Here is a 16,875-nt window from a genome sequence, read left to right on the forward strand (position 1 = left end):
TGCAATGCAATTAAGGAAGCTTCCAAAGCAACCGGCTATTCCAAACGAACCATTTACAACATAAGGACGGAACTGCAGCGACATGGTACCCTAAGTACGCCTGGTAAGGTAAAATCAAAAAGGAAAGACAAACAGACAAATTGCCGAAAACAAACTTACGATGGCATGTGCAGAGTGGGCTACGGCGGATCGTTCACACTTTTTTGTTTGCTAACATTTCTCCCACTTTAAATGTCATTTTAGCAAAAGTGAATAGTGTCTAATCACTGCCAGATTTCTCTCGTACCAGCCTGCATAGGTTCCTTTACGACATTGGGTTTGAGTATTTAAGAAGAGGAAACAAGGCAGCATTCATTGAACGTGACGACATAATTCGGTGGCGGCATACCTACTTGAGAGAAGTAAAAAGATTTAGGGATTTAGGAAAACCAGTTATCTATACAAATGAATCTTGGGTAAATGTGGGGCTCAGTGTGGAAAAGGCATGGAAAGATACAACAGTGAAGAGCGCTCGGCAGGCAGCCATTGAAGGCCTTAGTTCAGTCCTTAAACCTCCTACAGGACGAGGTGCACGTGTTGCGTTAGTGCATGCAGGTAATGAGGATGGGTTTGTTCAAAATGCTGCCCTTACTTTCTTGTGCAAAAAGAACACAGCTGACGCTCATGATGAAATGACTGCAGATGGGTATTAAAAGTGGTTTGCTGAACAACTTTTGCCAAACACTCCAGAGGGATCTGTTATTGTTTTGGATAATGCATCATCCCATAGCAGGATGTGTGAACCGATTCCCGTGCAACATTGGCGTGTGGGGGATATAAGACAGTGACTAACGGAGAAACGCATTCCTTATGATGGCAGTATGATTAAGCGGGATTTGCTACACATAGTAGGACGAGAAAGGCACAAGTACAAGAAATACAAACTTTAAGAAATAGCCAAATGCGTAGGTGGAACTGTACTTCGCTTGCCCCCGTATCATTGCAAGCTAAACCCTATTGAAATGGTATGGGCCCAAGTGAAATCGTTCGTAAGACTGCATAACACAACTTTCAAGGCACATGATATGGAGTCCTTAATAACAAAGGGTTATGACCACGTATCAAAAGAAAACTGGAAAAATTATGTACAAACTGTGAAAAACATGGAAGAAGAGGTGTAGAGATCTGACGAACTTCAAGATTACGAGAAAAGATTTTTGATAAGTCTAGCCTCGTCGAATTCATCCCAGTCATCTCCATCGCCCCAACCCCATTCTTCTGGTCAGCTCTATGCTACCATTGAATATATATATATTCAATGGTGCTACTCTTATGGAATAGGTATCAACATTGGTCAGCGGTAGCGATAGTGATTAAAAGGTATGTGATGTTATTAATTGCTTAATCAAGTTAACGTTACTTTTATCGTATAAATTCCTATAAATGAATTGTGTGTGAACAGATTCTTGTTGTAAGTTAAAGTTAAAAAAAATTCCTTATCGGCACAGCCTAAAGGCGCGGGAAGATTTTGATGATTATATTTCTTTACATTAGAACAAGAAAGGATTTTTATATTCTTAAACCCATATTTTTTTCTTCCCCTTGCAGTAAAGGTTGCTAAAAAAATATTTTAATCGAATCTTGAACATAATATGTATGAAATAAATACGAAGGAATTTAAAAGCGATCATGCTACAAATTTTGAATTATTTTTCTATCCTTCTCAACACCAAGCATTTTAACAAACATTGTTTTCGACAAAATTTTGGAAAATAATTATGATATTTACAAACAATTGAAACAGATTTAATAAGGTGTCTACTAAGGCACTTATGTTTTTTTTTGTTCGGTGAAAATGTTTTTCGAACCCATGCAGTTATGGCTGGTCGTATCAAAAATGTATTTAGAAAACTTTTTTTTTGGCATTAGGTACACCGAGTTATCATACGTTAAAACGGATGCGGTATTATTCATATTATGGGAGTTGTTGCGATTTTTCTGTTTTTCAAAAAAACATCCCCCTTTCGAACCAATTGTTCGGTTTTTTTCCATAACTTACTCAACCGAGAATTTCCACAATCGTATTTTATTTATCATTTTGGACATGACTTGTCCAAAAATACGGCATTTATCGGGCCCATGAAAATGTTATATATATGGAATTTTTAGAACATAAAAGAAAACTATAAGAAATTTTCGTCTACAATAGGTAGTTTTTATTTTAAATTTACATAAAAGTGACATTATTACAAATTTATATGTTTTAATAGTATAAAATATTATAAATTACGATATAATTTCTTAAAATGCTTCTTGTTCGATCCGAATTACAAAGACACACATCTCCTGAAATTCGTAATGTGTTAAGAGATTTGGCAACAGCGCGCGCCATAAGCCGTATACTGCAATATAAGAGTGGGACGGGCTATAGCAGCTGACAGGAGTTTATCAACAAGGACTAACGTGGGTGTCGCAGGTCGCCGACCACCATGCGGCGGGGGAAGTGGGGGTTTGTTTACGGCTGGTGATAAGAGGTGTCGCTTCCGTCCCTCTGGCGACTGCGCGCCAGGCCATTGTCAGGAGGGGGAAGGGGTGGCGGCTGTTAGCTGGCCCAGGGCTGCCAACGCCCAAAGATAATGGCGTGCTGGCATCGCGCATGGCAAAAGACGTGGCGTTAGACGGCGGAAAATTTAGGTACGCAGAGTTGGCAGCCTAGTCAAAATGGCTGCCCCATTTTAAGTCAAGAATCAAAATTTCAAAACACGCGTGTCAAACACGGCACTGCTAAGCTATACAAATAATAGAAATGAGCCTTAACAATACACCGCATGCTTGGAAAAAGCGATAGGTAGCGGCAATTTTTTTTTGTGGTGTCTACTTGGCTAGATAGTATTAGACTTCACGTCACCTGCGATTTACGATGGTGCTCTGGCAAGCAGTTTACACGAAAATAGATAGAAAAATCTTAGAAATTTTGTGATAACTAAAGGTAACCCGAGTAAACGAAGGTGAACCATGATAAATGCGATGAACCACGCTAAGTGTTACCAGATGAAACCATGCTCTGTTACCAGATGTAATTACGCTTTGATCTCCTTTTAATTAAAAATAAACAAAGTCATCTTATATGCAACCCCCTTGGAGAGGATTTGAAACGTGCTCAGCAGAAACAGTAACTTATCCAGAAGAGGAGATGTGAAGGAGTCAATAATTTAGCACACACACCGCTCAGGTAGCGTGTAAATGAGGATCGGCAAAAGCATACTAAATAAAACACTGGATAACAGGATCTAATTTACTGATCTAGATTTGTTGTCACCATAATCAAGCATACAAAGATATATCAGATAAAAAAAACACAGGTTACTTTTATTTATGGTTAGAATTTGGCAATCACTATTTATGAATGCTAGATTTGTAACAGTCGACAATTCATTTTTACAGAACAGAATTATAATTTTATTAATTTTACATAATAATTTTTCACAGGCCGACCTGTTAGTTGTGGAAATACGTTAAGCAATTTTTACATGTTACTAACTTAAGTCAAGGCTATTACTGTTTAATATTACATACATAGATATATTTGTCTATTTGTCTAATTTCTTAAGATACTAAAAATTCCATTATGAAAGTTCTTCGCTCTGTGGAAATCTGTTGAATATTTTCGTTTTTTAAAGAGTCTAGAGATAATAGATTTTGCATTTAATTTTTCTTGTCTACTCATCCTGCCAGCCAGTACACGAAGGAAGCACCGGGGATGGCACAGGTGGAGAGTAGGGGTAGGTCCGAAAACTGGTCCACGGACTGGAGTGGAAAAGATTCCCGCTCATGACATGGAACCCACGCAAAAGTGGGCACGATCCATAAGATTTACTCCAAGGATGGGGATCGGAGCACCGCAGGATCCGATCCGAAACGCACTACCGCACGCGACATGGTGACGACTTTTAATACTACTACAGATTGTAAAGTGAGTTGGGATAACACCCTTACTTTAGGTAACTACATATTTTCAAGTCGATGGGTCGCAGAACTTCATCGCGGTAGAAGACGATAAGTAGTCGTGACGGTTGTTGAGCCAAGACTCTAATGATAACAAAAATCACAAGTACTCAAAAGGAACTGCCCCCCAGGGTGTTATGAGCAGAGGGGAGGGGAGAGAACCAAAATAGGCGGAGCTAGTAGGACTTACCAGGGGGAGAAACTCTTTATGATTGGTCAGTTGTACAGCCTGAGTAGGCCCAACAAGAAAAAACCGCGCCTGTGCAACTTGGTTCGCGAGGCTGCCGCTGGCTCGCGCCACTAGGTGGGTGCTCTAAGCTAGTAGCACAGTATCCAGGACTTCAGGAGGTGTCGCCACCTGGTGAGCCAACCCAGGAGTTACCAATGATAGTTCTAAACATTGCCAAGAGATGGCGCTTGACTCAGTTAAAGGCCTAGACTACAGCGGGGAAGGAGGGATGTTCGGAGGTTCTTGAGCGGAGCCATTGTTTCTGTAGACTCAGCTTGAAACTTAAATTGGGGGGGGGGGGGGGGGTTGCGTGGGAAACTGCGTGCGCTTGCAAAGACAGCACGATGCGTTATCCCATGAGCGTGACCCGTCGTGGGACAAACAAGACAAGAGAACTGATTAGGTATGCTGGGCACCAGCGAAATACTAGCGGGAGGCAAGACTGCAGGCGCTGAGGAGGCATAGACAAGCCCATCTCGTACGTGAGGCAAAGCGAGAGCTACGTGAAGCTGACATCCCGCAAGCTATGGGAACAAGTCTTGCTTGGGAACTCCCAGACCTGATGGAAATGGCGACGCACTAGCTGTCCGGACCGACCCGAACTATGAAAGAGGTCCATGAGTTAAGTTAATTAAAAAAGCATTTGGGCCTATGGATGGCCTACAAAAATTACCGGTAGAAAGCCAAAGGCTAGTTGGTGCTGAGGAAAATGCTGGTTTTCGGTAAAATGGATACACAAAAAGCCTGGTTATTAAACACAGCTCTAAATCAGTGGTTTTTGTACCCTCTGATCCCCCACTCACCCTTATCACTAAGGTCTTAAGTTATAAAAATATTTTTTATTAGAGGTTCTTTATATACGTTTGCAAAATTTCAACACATTCCGACGTCGGAAAGTGGGAGAAAATTGAAAGAGTTTATTACATAGTCCAATCATGCATACATACATGCGAAAGTAATAAAAGCGTGGTAATAATGATACAATTATTTCGAAATATATATGTTTCAATTTAACAACTTTCTAGTGGATCCTGACAGTAGTCATATGATTGTGTTAAAAATTAAGCCATGTGCATGTCTTAGCACGTGCCTTGGTACTTGACACAAAGACACTACCGAGTATCATATAATAAAATTGCTAATCCTGAAGATCCTGATAAGGATAATAGGACAAACTATTGAAATTTTTGCATTGTCATCGGTCTTTGATAAGTATGCAAAGTTTCAAATTAATCCGACGTTTTGAAGGGGGTGAAAATCACGTTCCAAAATTCCGTTACGTAGATACATATAGGCGAAGCTAATAAAAATTTGTTAAAAATGGTTTTTCATAATGGCGTCCATTCCGAAAGTTGCAACATTCTAGAATCCAAGATGGCGGCCGTAACTAAAAATGCAACGATGACGTCATACACAACCAAAATGGCAGGCGTAACGAAAAGTGCAACCTTTTTAGAATCCAGGATGGTGACAATAACGAAATATGCAACGGTGCCGTCTTATTCAAGATGACGAAATTTTATTTAAATTTTATTAATAAAACTTTTTATGAATTTTAATTTTTCATTATTTCTAGCATAAAGTTACGCATTTTCAAGATAGCGACCGTGAAGAAAATTGAAACGGTTTAGTTTTAATTTAAGATGTTGAGTGTGACGTAAGCAAGTTTTATTAGTTTTTTTTATACATTTAATATCCATTTGAAGTAAGGATTTTTTAAATTAAAAAAATTATGTAACTTTTTGGTCTAAAATTAAAGAATTTGAATTTTACTCTCAAGTTCAATCTCAAGGCCATCCAAGATGGCCGCCATATGCTTATTGGAGGCTTGTAGTGCGAATGTTTTGTTGTTTTTCAAATTCCAAATTTTTTGAATCTTCGAAGACTAAATCAGGGAATGTTCCCTCAAAATGGAAACTTTCCCCTTTAAATAGAGAAATAATTTTTTTCTCAAATTCTTAAAGGTTTTTTGGTAGTTTTTTTTAAAAAAAAACAGGAAATTTTGGCGAATTTTGACCAATTTTGAAGGTTAAGTTCAAGGTCTAAGGTCAAGGTCAAATAAATCCAAGATGGCCCTCGTGACGTCACAATACCGGCAACAGACACCACAGTCAGAAGCCAGTCCCAGCTCCGGCTATGATATACTACTGAGGTGCGCGGCAGTAGCGTTCACCCGAGGAGGCCAGAGGTGGACTAACGTTGCGTGGCCTGGGCCGAGACATGGACCGCAGCAGTGGTGGACACACAAGCGGAAGTTGAGGAGGACCAATTTGAATAATTACCAAGCGTGTGTTAGTGTAAGGTGGTTAAGTGCGGAAGTGTTGCAAGTGTGTTGTTCAGTAATATATTGTTTGATTTTCACTCTTTCAGCAATACCAGTAGGTATATAGAGTTTTCATTTCATCAATAAATTGTAATATTTATTTTAATGCTCGTATTTTATATCTAATGTCCAACGAGTCATGTTTCTTTAAGCTTAACTTATATTTGTAACAAGAGTAAAACCGTAGGGTTACATAAAAAGTAGCAGACAAGTTAAAGTTAACAAAGACTTAGGTTGAGCCTTGTATTCAGGGGCGCAGCCAGGGGGGGGGTTAGGGGTTCAAACCCCCCCCTTAGCACCAAATCTTTAATTAATTTCTCATTCATCACTCAAACAAATTACATATTAAAATTAATAAAATTTTTACCATTACAATATTTAAATTTAAGTACTGAAAACTGCTAAAATAGCACTATTTTACACCTTAAAAGCCAAATTTTCCCGGGGGAGGACCCCCCCACCCCCCGCTTTAATACGGGGAGGCCATGCTTCTTAACACCCCCCATACACAAATCCTGGCTACGCCACTGCTTGTATTATGTACCTTATTAATTCACTGAATTGTCATTCTTGTCGAATGATTGAAGTGAAGTTATTAGTTATTTACTGTTGAGTATTGAAGGTAATTTAATAAATTATTACACAATAAATTCGCAAACATGTTCTCATAAAGGTTATAATTAAAAATTAGGATAAAAACACTTTGAGAAAATATGCATGCAGCGAATATGTTTATTTTAAGGAAAACTTGGTTCGATCAAATTTATTGATATATATTTTTTCAGTTTTATATCTATATTATGTAGACACACAAAAGTATTTCAAACCCCAGTGGTTCTTGGGCAATCACCCACATTGTTCAGGGTTTATGTTGCTTTCTTTTGCCGTTTTTATAATATTGCATTTGACACTGTGCAGTGCTTGATGCCTCGGCCAAGGTGCCTGAAGGCATCGTGTTCGGCAGTGTTCACCAGCTGGGACATTTCGACCAGTGTGTGGACGTGGCGGTGCAGGATCTCCAGGGGCAGTACTGCCTGGTGGAACTGGCCTTCCAGCCAGTCTCCTACATCCCCGCGCAGTTGGTGAACCCATACTCTCTGCAGTTCGACCCCAATGTGCACGTCTGGGAGAAGCTCAAGGTACAGTGTCTCACTGTGGTACACCTCCACAGCTCACTTCTATTAACAAATTATGAACGTGAGTGCTGAGGATTTTCAAGCTCATTAATGAATGGCGAATCTGTGCACTTTGGGGAGAAGTTCAGGGTACATTGTCCCAACATGCACTTCCACAGCTCATTTCTCTAAGCAAAGTGTTTACTAGGTGTTGGAGGATTTTCAAGGGTAATAATGCCTGTTAAAATGGTTCTTCCGACGTCTCCTACACACCCGTGTTCTGCAGTTCCACCCCAGTTGGCACATCTGGGAGAAGTTCAATGTACTGTGTCTTCAAACATTTTGCACCTCACTTATCTTAGGTTTTTCTTTATTTCTTTTAACCTGGAACAATGTTTTCTGAACCTATACTAATAATTGATTATGAAAACGCTTTGTGATTATTTTGTCTTTAACTGGTAACAAGTGCAAATTTTTAGTCACCAGGCTTGAAGCAGCAATTAATTTTCCAGAAGTTTGTTAATCTTTGTAAACTTCGTTGTGTAGTAATGTTTTTCATTAGATGCAGAAAAAAGCATTGACAATTATCATAGCGCATAAAGTGCTCTTGCAGTTCACTATTAAGTGGGACTGGCCATTGTGTGGGAGGCGTGGGAAAACAGGCACTGTAGTATTCCCGATGATAGTGAGCGCTACCTTTTCTCCGATCGTCCACAACTATTGATATGAGCCTCATGTGTGGATCCTGATCCTATCTTCTGGCCGGATCTTTGCGTGCCTCATGCCTCGGGTCTATGCGTGCCTGATGCTTTCTCTCTGCATGCCTAATTCTTCAGGACTCAGGACACTCTTTGTTCACTGATGAAGGGCAGTTGTTACACTTTACAACAAAGACTGCGAAGTGGTTGTGAGGGCGAAGAGATGGGAAAACGGGGGCGTGTCGTTTTGCCTAAATGCGTTCTGCCTAATCGTGTTTCCCCACCTTCGTTTGGCCTAAAGTCATTTTGCCTAAAGTCATTTTGCCTAGTCATTTTGCCTAAAGTAATTTTGCCTAAAGTCGTTTTGCCTAAAATTATAATCGCATGCTTAAGTTCCCCTAAAGTCGTTTTTCCTAAAATCGTACTGCCTAAAATTATTTTTGCCTAAAGTCGTTTTGCCTAATGTCATTTCGCCTAAAGTTGTTTTGCCTAAAGTTTCAGCACTTCGCTTTCTTTAACATACAGTTAAATTGCCGAGCAGTCGTTTTGCCTAAAATCGTTTTGCCTAAAGTAATTTTGTCTAAAAGTATTTTATTATATTCTTGCTCCATTTAGTGTGTGTAAATACATTCCAGCCACTTGTAACTCTATTCGTGGATTTTGGAACTACTACCGAAACATTGTGAGAGGTTCGACATTCTGCCACAAGAGTGGAGGGTGTTCAGTATCGCCTGCATCTTTCAAGGAGGAAGGGTAGTTCGTTTTTGAGACAACAGGTAGTGTGTCGCTCATCAAGTATCGCCTACATCTTTCAAGGAAAATGGGTAGTTCGTTTCCGAGACAAATAGATAGTGTGTCGCTCACCATTACTATTTATCGTCTTTTAAGGTGGCTTCCTTCTTAAATATTTGAGCGCAGTTATCCCATCTACGCAATGCATTCAATGCTGCGGAACGCACCACGCCTATGCTAATTACTCGCAAACAAGATCTGTAATAGTGGGGTATTATTACGCGATAAAAGACAAATGATAAATCTACTAATTTCATGTTGTACATTTTGACTGCGAATTAAGTAAACTGAGTAACCAGGCTCTGAATATGCGCTTTTTCACCATTTTCACAATTTTTTTTTCTATGTAAATATATTATACGGAAAATGTAAAACATGACAAATTTCACCTTTCGTGGAAAAAAATATTATTACCAAAACATTTATTTACGGAGACACGCGAATACGCTTAACTAGGGAAGGCCCTTACGTATAAAGTATTACTGTTTTTGAAGGAATATTATACACTCCTGCGGTATTATTTATAACTTAGGGTAGATACTACGACAGTTTAATTATACTAAAACTGGTAATATTTTTGGAGTCCTAGAAGTATATTTCGTGGTTTAATGTTTCCAGAGCACAAATTTAAATTGAATTTCCTGTATGACTTATTTATATGTCATTTCTATAGCTGAGTAATATATATGAAATACTTTGAAATCAAAGGAAAGAAAGCAATAGGGTTAATAAACGAAACGGAAACTTGTTAAATAAAACATGTTGTTCGGCAACTTAACATTTCATGGAATTATTATTATTATTATTATTATTATATATCCACAAGGAGTTGTTTGTGGTAATGTTGTTGCCTTTGTATCGCTGTGACGCATTTAAGTTGAACTTCCCCTTCTAAAAATACTGCAAGCCTATAACATTTTGGTTTAGTAATTTTTATGAACATAATCTGAAGACGAGTTTATAAGTAACACAAACGTATACAATAAAGTTTACTTTTGCTATGTATGTTTGCTATAATCAATAAATTTTTATTGCGTTAGCAACTTGACTTCACCTAAGCCACTGACAAAACCTGATAGGCCCTATATATTTCAGAAACGGAATAGCCCTTATTAGCCTACTTTACTCTAAGAAAAGTAGTATAAACTAATATATCGTCTTTAGTCACGCCGGATATCTGTTTGTATATTTATATTAAAATTATTTGTAAAATTATCATAATCGCTAGAAAATACGCCTACGTTTAACCAAATGCTATGCAGATCAATACCGGGCACTATGTTTTATACGTTAGGAAAGTGAGTGGAACCACCGCTACTAGCACTACCTCTTGATTGCTGGATGCAATATAATTCGAAATAATGCTTTGTTATAGCACTTTATAGAGATTTTTAATCGCGTTTTTTTTGTACTTTTGATAATTTAAAGTCCAAATAAGGCTAGAATAATGGTAATAAATAATCTTTCTTTTGTGTTAGATGTAAATTCACATTAATTTTATTACACATTTTCTGAATTCAACTCTCGACTTTTCAATGTAAACGAATACGGCGAAACACCTAAATTCATCCACATCCCGCTAGGATCGCTGTTCAAAGTAGTTTCCGCTACTCTTGCCGAATTTCCGGTATTGCTCTGTATTGTAATTGGTTTACATCATTCGGCAATGAAACGTATGATTTTATGATATGTAGTTTTTCATGATTTATGGCGTAATTTCACATAATTTTTGATTTTTAATTTAGTCGTAAAAATTTTTACGTCTGTTATTTGGTTACTCTATGTGATTTAAGTATGCCTGGGTTCCAGGTACTAAGCAATTTAAAGTAACGATGATGTTGTACTTTTACAGTATTTTTTATTAAATAATTTGTTCCATGCAATCCCTGTGTTCACACCTTTACAATGATAGCGTAGTACGCCACCTAGGTTGTAATATGGAGCGAAATAAGTAGGCCGCGTAGGGCGACGCCTGAAGCATTTTATTGTGAAATTTAAGTAATTTGAGTACCTACTAGGAATGCGTATCGTCCCAGAACAGTTTTCAGAAATGTGAAGCTACATTGTGTAGTAAAAGAAAGTAGTTCTGAAATGGTAATCTATAAATTTATATTAAGAGAATAGATGTGGTTAACCACTTTTAATTATTGTAGTTAGCTTTGCTTAAGCCAGCCTGCCTGAAGAGAATCTACGGTGATTTTTTTTAAGAGATCCTTATCGGATTCATAATTGAGAATATTTTCAAATTAATGAGAGGTCGTATTTTTTTTGCTATGATATTGACGATCCTACCATGTCACAAAAGCTCTGATAGTAATGAGAAGAATTAATTGCTTTAACATAGCAATATTATAGTCGACTTTATTTTGATTTAAAAACCTGAGATATTTAATTATTGCTTCTATAACTACGTCACAGAGATTTTTAATTCTGTTAATTGCTATAATACCTGTAAACCTGTGCTATTCGTTTTCTCTCCGATACATTAAAAAACATTGTAATAAATTAATTGCCATTATATTACATTTATTATTACTTTAAATGGGAGATTTGTCTTTTCCCTTTAGTATAGCCGTGCAAAGTCGGGTCGGTCAGCTAGTAATATAATAATATAAAGGTGGAGGTGTTTCGAGTACTATGGCACTAGTTCCCATTTTGAGAAGTCAATGTGTTTAGTGAGTAGGTAAAACTAAACGAAAGACAAAAATTTTACCGTCTTTAATCAAGTACATATATAGTTATTTAAATATGATAAAGAGCCACTGAACTTCTTTCAACAGAGCCATACGCCAGCGACCGTATGTTACTGCGACGCCATTCAGATTTCACTCTAAATTTCTTTTGAACTTTTGAGGCTAAGTTACAATGGAAACTACGTGGTTTTAGTTTATTTAATCTTTGACACATTTGTGACTCTGAGTTCTAATATATTTACTTATATTGTATAAAACACAACATATTATAACTTGAACAGTGAAAAAACATGTTGTGATTTTTATTTTCCTGTTTATATATTATCGCTGTTACATCTCTTTACATTTTGGATTTATTTAGCAAGCAAATATATTAGAACTCCGAGTCACAAAAGTGTCAAACAAGTTATGATATTTTCACTCCATCACCTCTTATAAGGACCTCGCCAAAATACATAACATTATCTTTTTACTATATATGGACATTTGAGAAATGAGGAACTGTCATATAGGAGATGCACACTTTTAGATATTACCGAGCACTTATTTTTAATTCTGCATGGCAACGCTTAAAATTAACATTAAATTACGAATCAATTATTCTTAAGTTATTTACAAGTAGACTTACCAAATCCTTAAGTACTTCATGTTGCACATATGTATTTCCACCAAGCACCCTTCTTACAAAAATTGGAGACACTAATATTAACGTAAGAATATTGTTTTGGTATTTTCAATATTATCTCTAACATGTCCAAAGTAATACCAGCATCGTTGTCCGCATCACTATTTTATTACATGCTCTACTTAGTTCAAATACTAACAAGTGAAATGTTTAATATTTCTAGGAACGAACCGTGTTCTGGTGTAAACACGCATATTGAAATACATCTTACATTTTAATTCATATTATAATTTATTTGTTTAAAGCAAGCCTATGCCGCTTTCAAATTATAACGTGTTACAAATTATTCTTAAATAAATTAGATAAGAGAAAAATGTGATCTAAAAATTCAGACACCAGTTTATTTTCTAGGCTGAAAGCTATTTTATCTTGTAGAAAATATTGTAGTTCTAACATCTTCAGAATTACTACTTTGGTATCAGAACAGAGTTTAAAAGCTTGGGAGGTAAGTAGCTCGATTAAAATTTGACGTTGTGGCCCACTCAAGATTTGGGATAAGCATTTGGCATTATAGTTAATATAGACTTCAGCGTTGTGGTCAGTTAAGGATTGGCCGTTGAGGGCAATAAATTCATGATTCGGCGTTGGGGTCACTTCATTATTCGGTGTTGAGGTCACTTTATGATTCGGTGTTGAGGTCACTTCGTGATTCGGTGTTGAGGTCGATTCGACGTTGATATCACTTCGTGATTTGGCGTTGTGGCCAATTAGGCATTCGGCGTTGTTGTTGATTACGGTACAGAGATTCCAAGTACTACGGATTTTCCGTAGTTTCTACGATTTTCGTTACTTGACTACGGCAATACGGATGGTAGGTTAAAACTACAGATTTAATGCATTTTATGGTTTTTCGGTTTGTTTACATCAAGTCGCAGCAATATGCGGTATGTTGTATTCGTGGTTCCATAGATATACGCATGTGTGATGTCACACTTGTGAAACAAAATGCCCTAGACTCACGTTTCGTAACATTTTATTTTCAAGTGTCCAGTAATGACTCAATATATCTATGCCGTTTCGTTTTGCTTTGTTATTTTCCGGTGTGTCGGTTAGGTTATGTGTGTATTGATTCCGTGTGTATGCTACACTACATTTGGCGTGTTATTTGCGATATAATGACAGAAAATGTCGAAATGTAAAAGTTGTATCACTGAAAATATGTGCGAGCCTTCAAGTTCAAAGAAATCTAGCGGGCTACCGAATCAGCAGTATCGGAGATCTTACACGGAAGAATATTCATGCCTACAACCTTCAAAACCGTCTACAAAGTGTTTTGTGAGACGTGCAAGTGTGATTTTTCTGTAAAACACGGTGGGCGCGATGATTGTAGGCGTCATGTCGCATCCAAAAAAGATGAAGAAAATGGTAGCCTTAGAGGTCAGTGTAAACCACTTACCTCTTTTTTCACATCTGCTGAAGACACGAGTGTTATTCGTGCAGAGTGTTATTTCACACGATTTCTCATTGAACACAATTTGCCGTTATCAGCAGCTGATCATGCAAAACCGTTATTTAAAACAATTTTTCCTGACTCAAATATAGCAGACAAATATTCGTGTGGGAGAATAAAAACCACCGCAATTGTAAAGAGCATGTCTGATGAAACGGTCGCAGGTATCGTAAATAGGATTCAGAACGCACCTTTTTTTTGGCAACAGACAGCAGCAATGACAATAATGATTGTAAATTGTATCCTTTTGTGGTTACATATTATTGTGAAGTAAAGGAACAGGTTATGACACTGCAGCTTTCACTCGTTGAGTGTTTGGACAACACAGGGGAAGGAATATTTAAGATATTAGACAAAGAGTTGAAAAGTATGTCATTGAAGTGGGAAAATTGTGTGTCATTTGGATGTGATAATGCCAACACCATGATCGGTAAGAATAAGGGTGTTCTTGCATTTCTGAAGCAGCAGCATCTTGCAATGATAATACCGGGCTGTGTGTGTCATCTGCTTCATTTGGCATCAAAGAAAGCAACAAAAACATTGGAATTGGCTTTCAACGTTGAATCATTCTTGGTAGATGTATATTTTTATCTTGAAAAGAGCTCTAAAAGAAAAATGCATTTGAAATTTTGCCAAGAGATGTGTGGACCTGAACTTAAAAGCCATAAGATACTGAAGCGTGTTAGCACTAGGTGGTTATCTCTCACTGAATCGGTAAACAGGGTTTTAGATCAATGGGAAGCACTGAAGATAATGTTTCATGTTGGGGAAGATGCCAATACTAGTGGAAACCATGACAGTAGATTTATTGGTGTGAAAATTGTGATGGAAAGTGGCCCTTCAAAACTGTATCTATTGTTTTTGAAAAACATCCTACCAGTTTTCATCAAATACAATGTAATGCTACAGCAAGAAGCTCCATACATACACAAAGTTGCTAGACTACTAAATTCTTTGCTCATGGATTTACTAGTGAGGTTTATCAAACCTGATTCTTTGGGAAAGCAGTCTGAAAGTGGTTTGAAATGTCTTGCAGATATAAATGTTGTGAACAGAAAAATTCAAAAACATAATGATGACCTTGTGATTGGTGTTGCAACAAGGCAGTACATGGAACAGGCAAGTACAATTGGGTCTTTGTCTGCTGATGACATTAACAAGTTTTATAAATGTGTGAGAAATTTCTATGCTGCAGAACACATATATATTTTCGACAAGTTTTTCATTTCTGACCCTGTTTTGAAACATGCAGAAGTTGTGGATATTTCAACAAGAAGAACTGTTACATTTTCATCAGTACTTTTCTTTATTGACTTATTTCCAAACTTATTTTCTAGCTGTGATAAAGATAGATTGGAAGTTGCGTTTTCTTTCTACCAGGGAGATCCCCTAAATGAAGACATTTTGCAGACAGAAATAATGGATATTGTATGGGCAAAAATGTCCAAATTAAAGGATGCATCAGGGTGTAACAAGTACAAAGAACTTCCTAAGGTTATGCTTACAGTGCTTGTTATACCACACAGCAATGCTGCGACTGAGCGCATATTCAGCATTGTTCGCAAAAACCATACAGACTTCCGAAGCAACTTGAATAAAAAGACTCTTAGTGCACTGTTGGTGGAAAAAACAAACATGGTGTCATGCTCTGAACTATGTTACCAAAAACACTTTTCAAAGAAGGACCTCATGAGCGCCAAACAAGCAAGCCTCTATAACCCCACTTTGTTCAACCTACCTGACAGCTCTCCCGAGCCTCCTCTCTGACTTAGTCACCCTAAAAAGCTTAATCAACCTTTATACTTTTCTCTTTCTTTGTAGTGTATTCCACCACAGCTCTTCATCATCCCAAATAAGTAGTAATGGTTTTATGTTAACAATTCAGCTCGGATCGTGCGTACACATTTATCTAATTTAAGGTAAGAGTATATTAAGTTATTTAAATGTTTTTTTTATATGTATGTATTTTGAGTGAATATTTTCTCTAAGTTGCAAGTTACCTTTAATTTAAGGCCGTGTTTTGATTGTTTTGTGTGTTTAGCAGACATTATTTGTTCAAATACGGTATCAAACCTCCCCAGTCTCCTATTTCAGAAAATGTTTCTTAAAATAATAATGGTATTTCCACCAGGAAAATGGTTTAAATAGCACCATTTTGCACTTACTAAACAAAATTTTCCCCGGACCCCGCCCCCTTTTCATTCTTTATTATGCCAAATGTTGCTCACTACTGACAGGCACTCCACAAGGTTGGCATCTCTGATGGTACAACTACGTTTTATGATTACATTTTTCGAAACCTTGTAAAATATTTTGTTATTTAATTATTAACTACCATATTATAGTTTTACAACTAAACAGCAATTATTAATTATTCCATGGTCCCCTTGTACTGGCACTAGGAGTTGAACAGTAAACCCTGCTAGCAAACCATGGGCACCACAGGGCTATAGTAAAACACAAATAATAATACTTAAATATACGATGGCTGAGTACCCATCAGTTTGGTAAAAATATGCTTAAAGGTTTGTTATTTTAAAAATAAAAGTGTCTTTCTTAAATCAAAATGTAAATGTCGAATACCATATAACTAATTGCATGACTGATTTGATGCGAATCGATTACGTAATGTTAAAAACTAGAAACCCGCCCCGGCTTCGCACGGGTAGAAGAGCACAAATGCCTACATAAACGGACGTTACGATCCTGATCCGGAAAGGAATATGCATGCCAAATTTCAAATTAATCGTACGTAAAGTTTCGGAGATCTCGTGATGAGTCAGTGGTATTTCGCTTGTATTTAAAAATTATGGCATAGTCTTAATTTTTGAGACGAATGATTACAAAATAAGACGAAAATAATACATTTGTGTCACAATTAATGGTTGTTAAATGTAGATAAATAA

General features: G+C 37.2%; 1 protein-coding gene across 1 annotated transcript in view; it reads left to right on the plus strand.

Annotated features, from left to right (window-relative positions):
* The window catches only part of LOC134533469 (uncharacterized), a 138,295-nt gene that overhangs the window by 12,106 nt on the left and 109,314 nt on the right, over window positions 1–16,875 (plus strand). Inside the window, exon 2 of the mRNA XM_063370993.1 lies at window positions 7,455–7,675. Coding sequence (XP_063227063.1) covers window positions 7,455–7,675 — 221 coding nt within the window. The remainder of the gene's footprint in view (window positions 1–7,454; window positions 7,676–16,875) is intronic.

Source organism: Bacillus rossius, chromosome 6, assembly GCF_032445375.1.
Source record: "Bacillus rossius redtenbacheri isolate Brsri chromosome 6, Brsri_v3, whole genome shotgun sequence".
Taxonomy (NCBI): Eukaryota; Metazoa; Arthropoda; class Insecta; order Phasmatodea; family Bacillidae; genus Bacillus; species Bacillus rossius.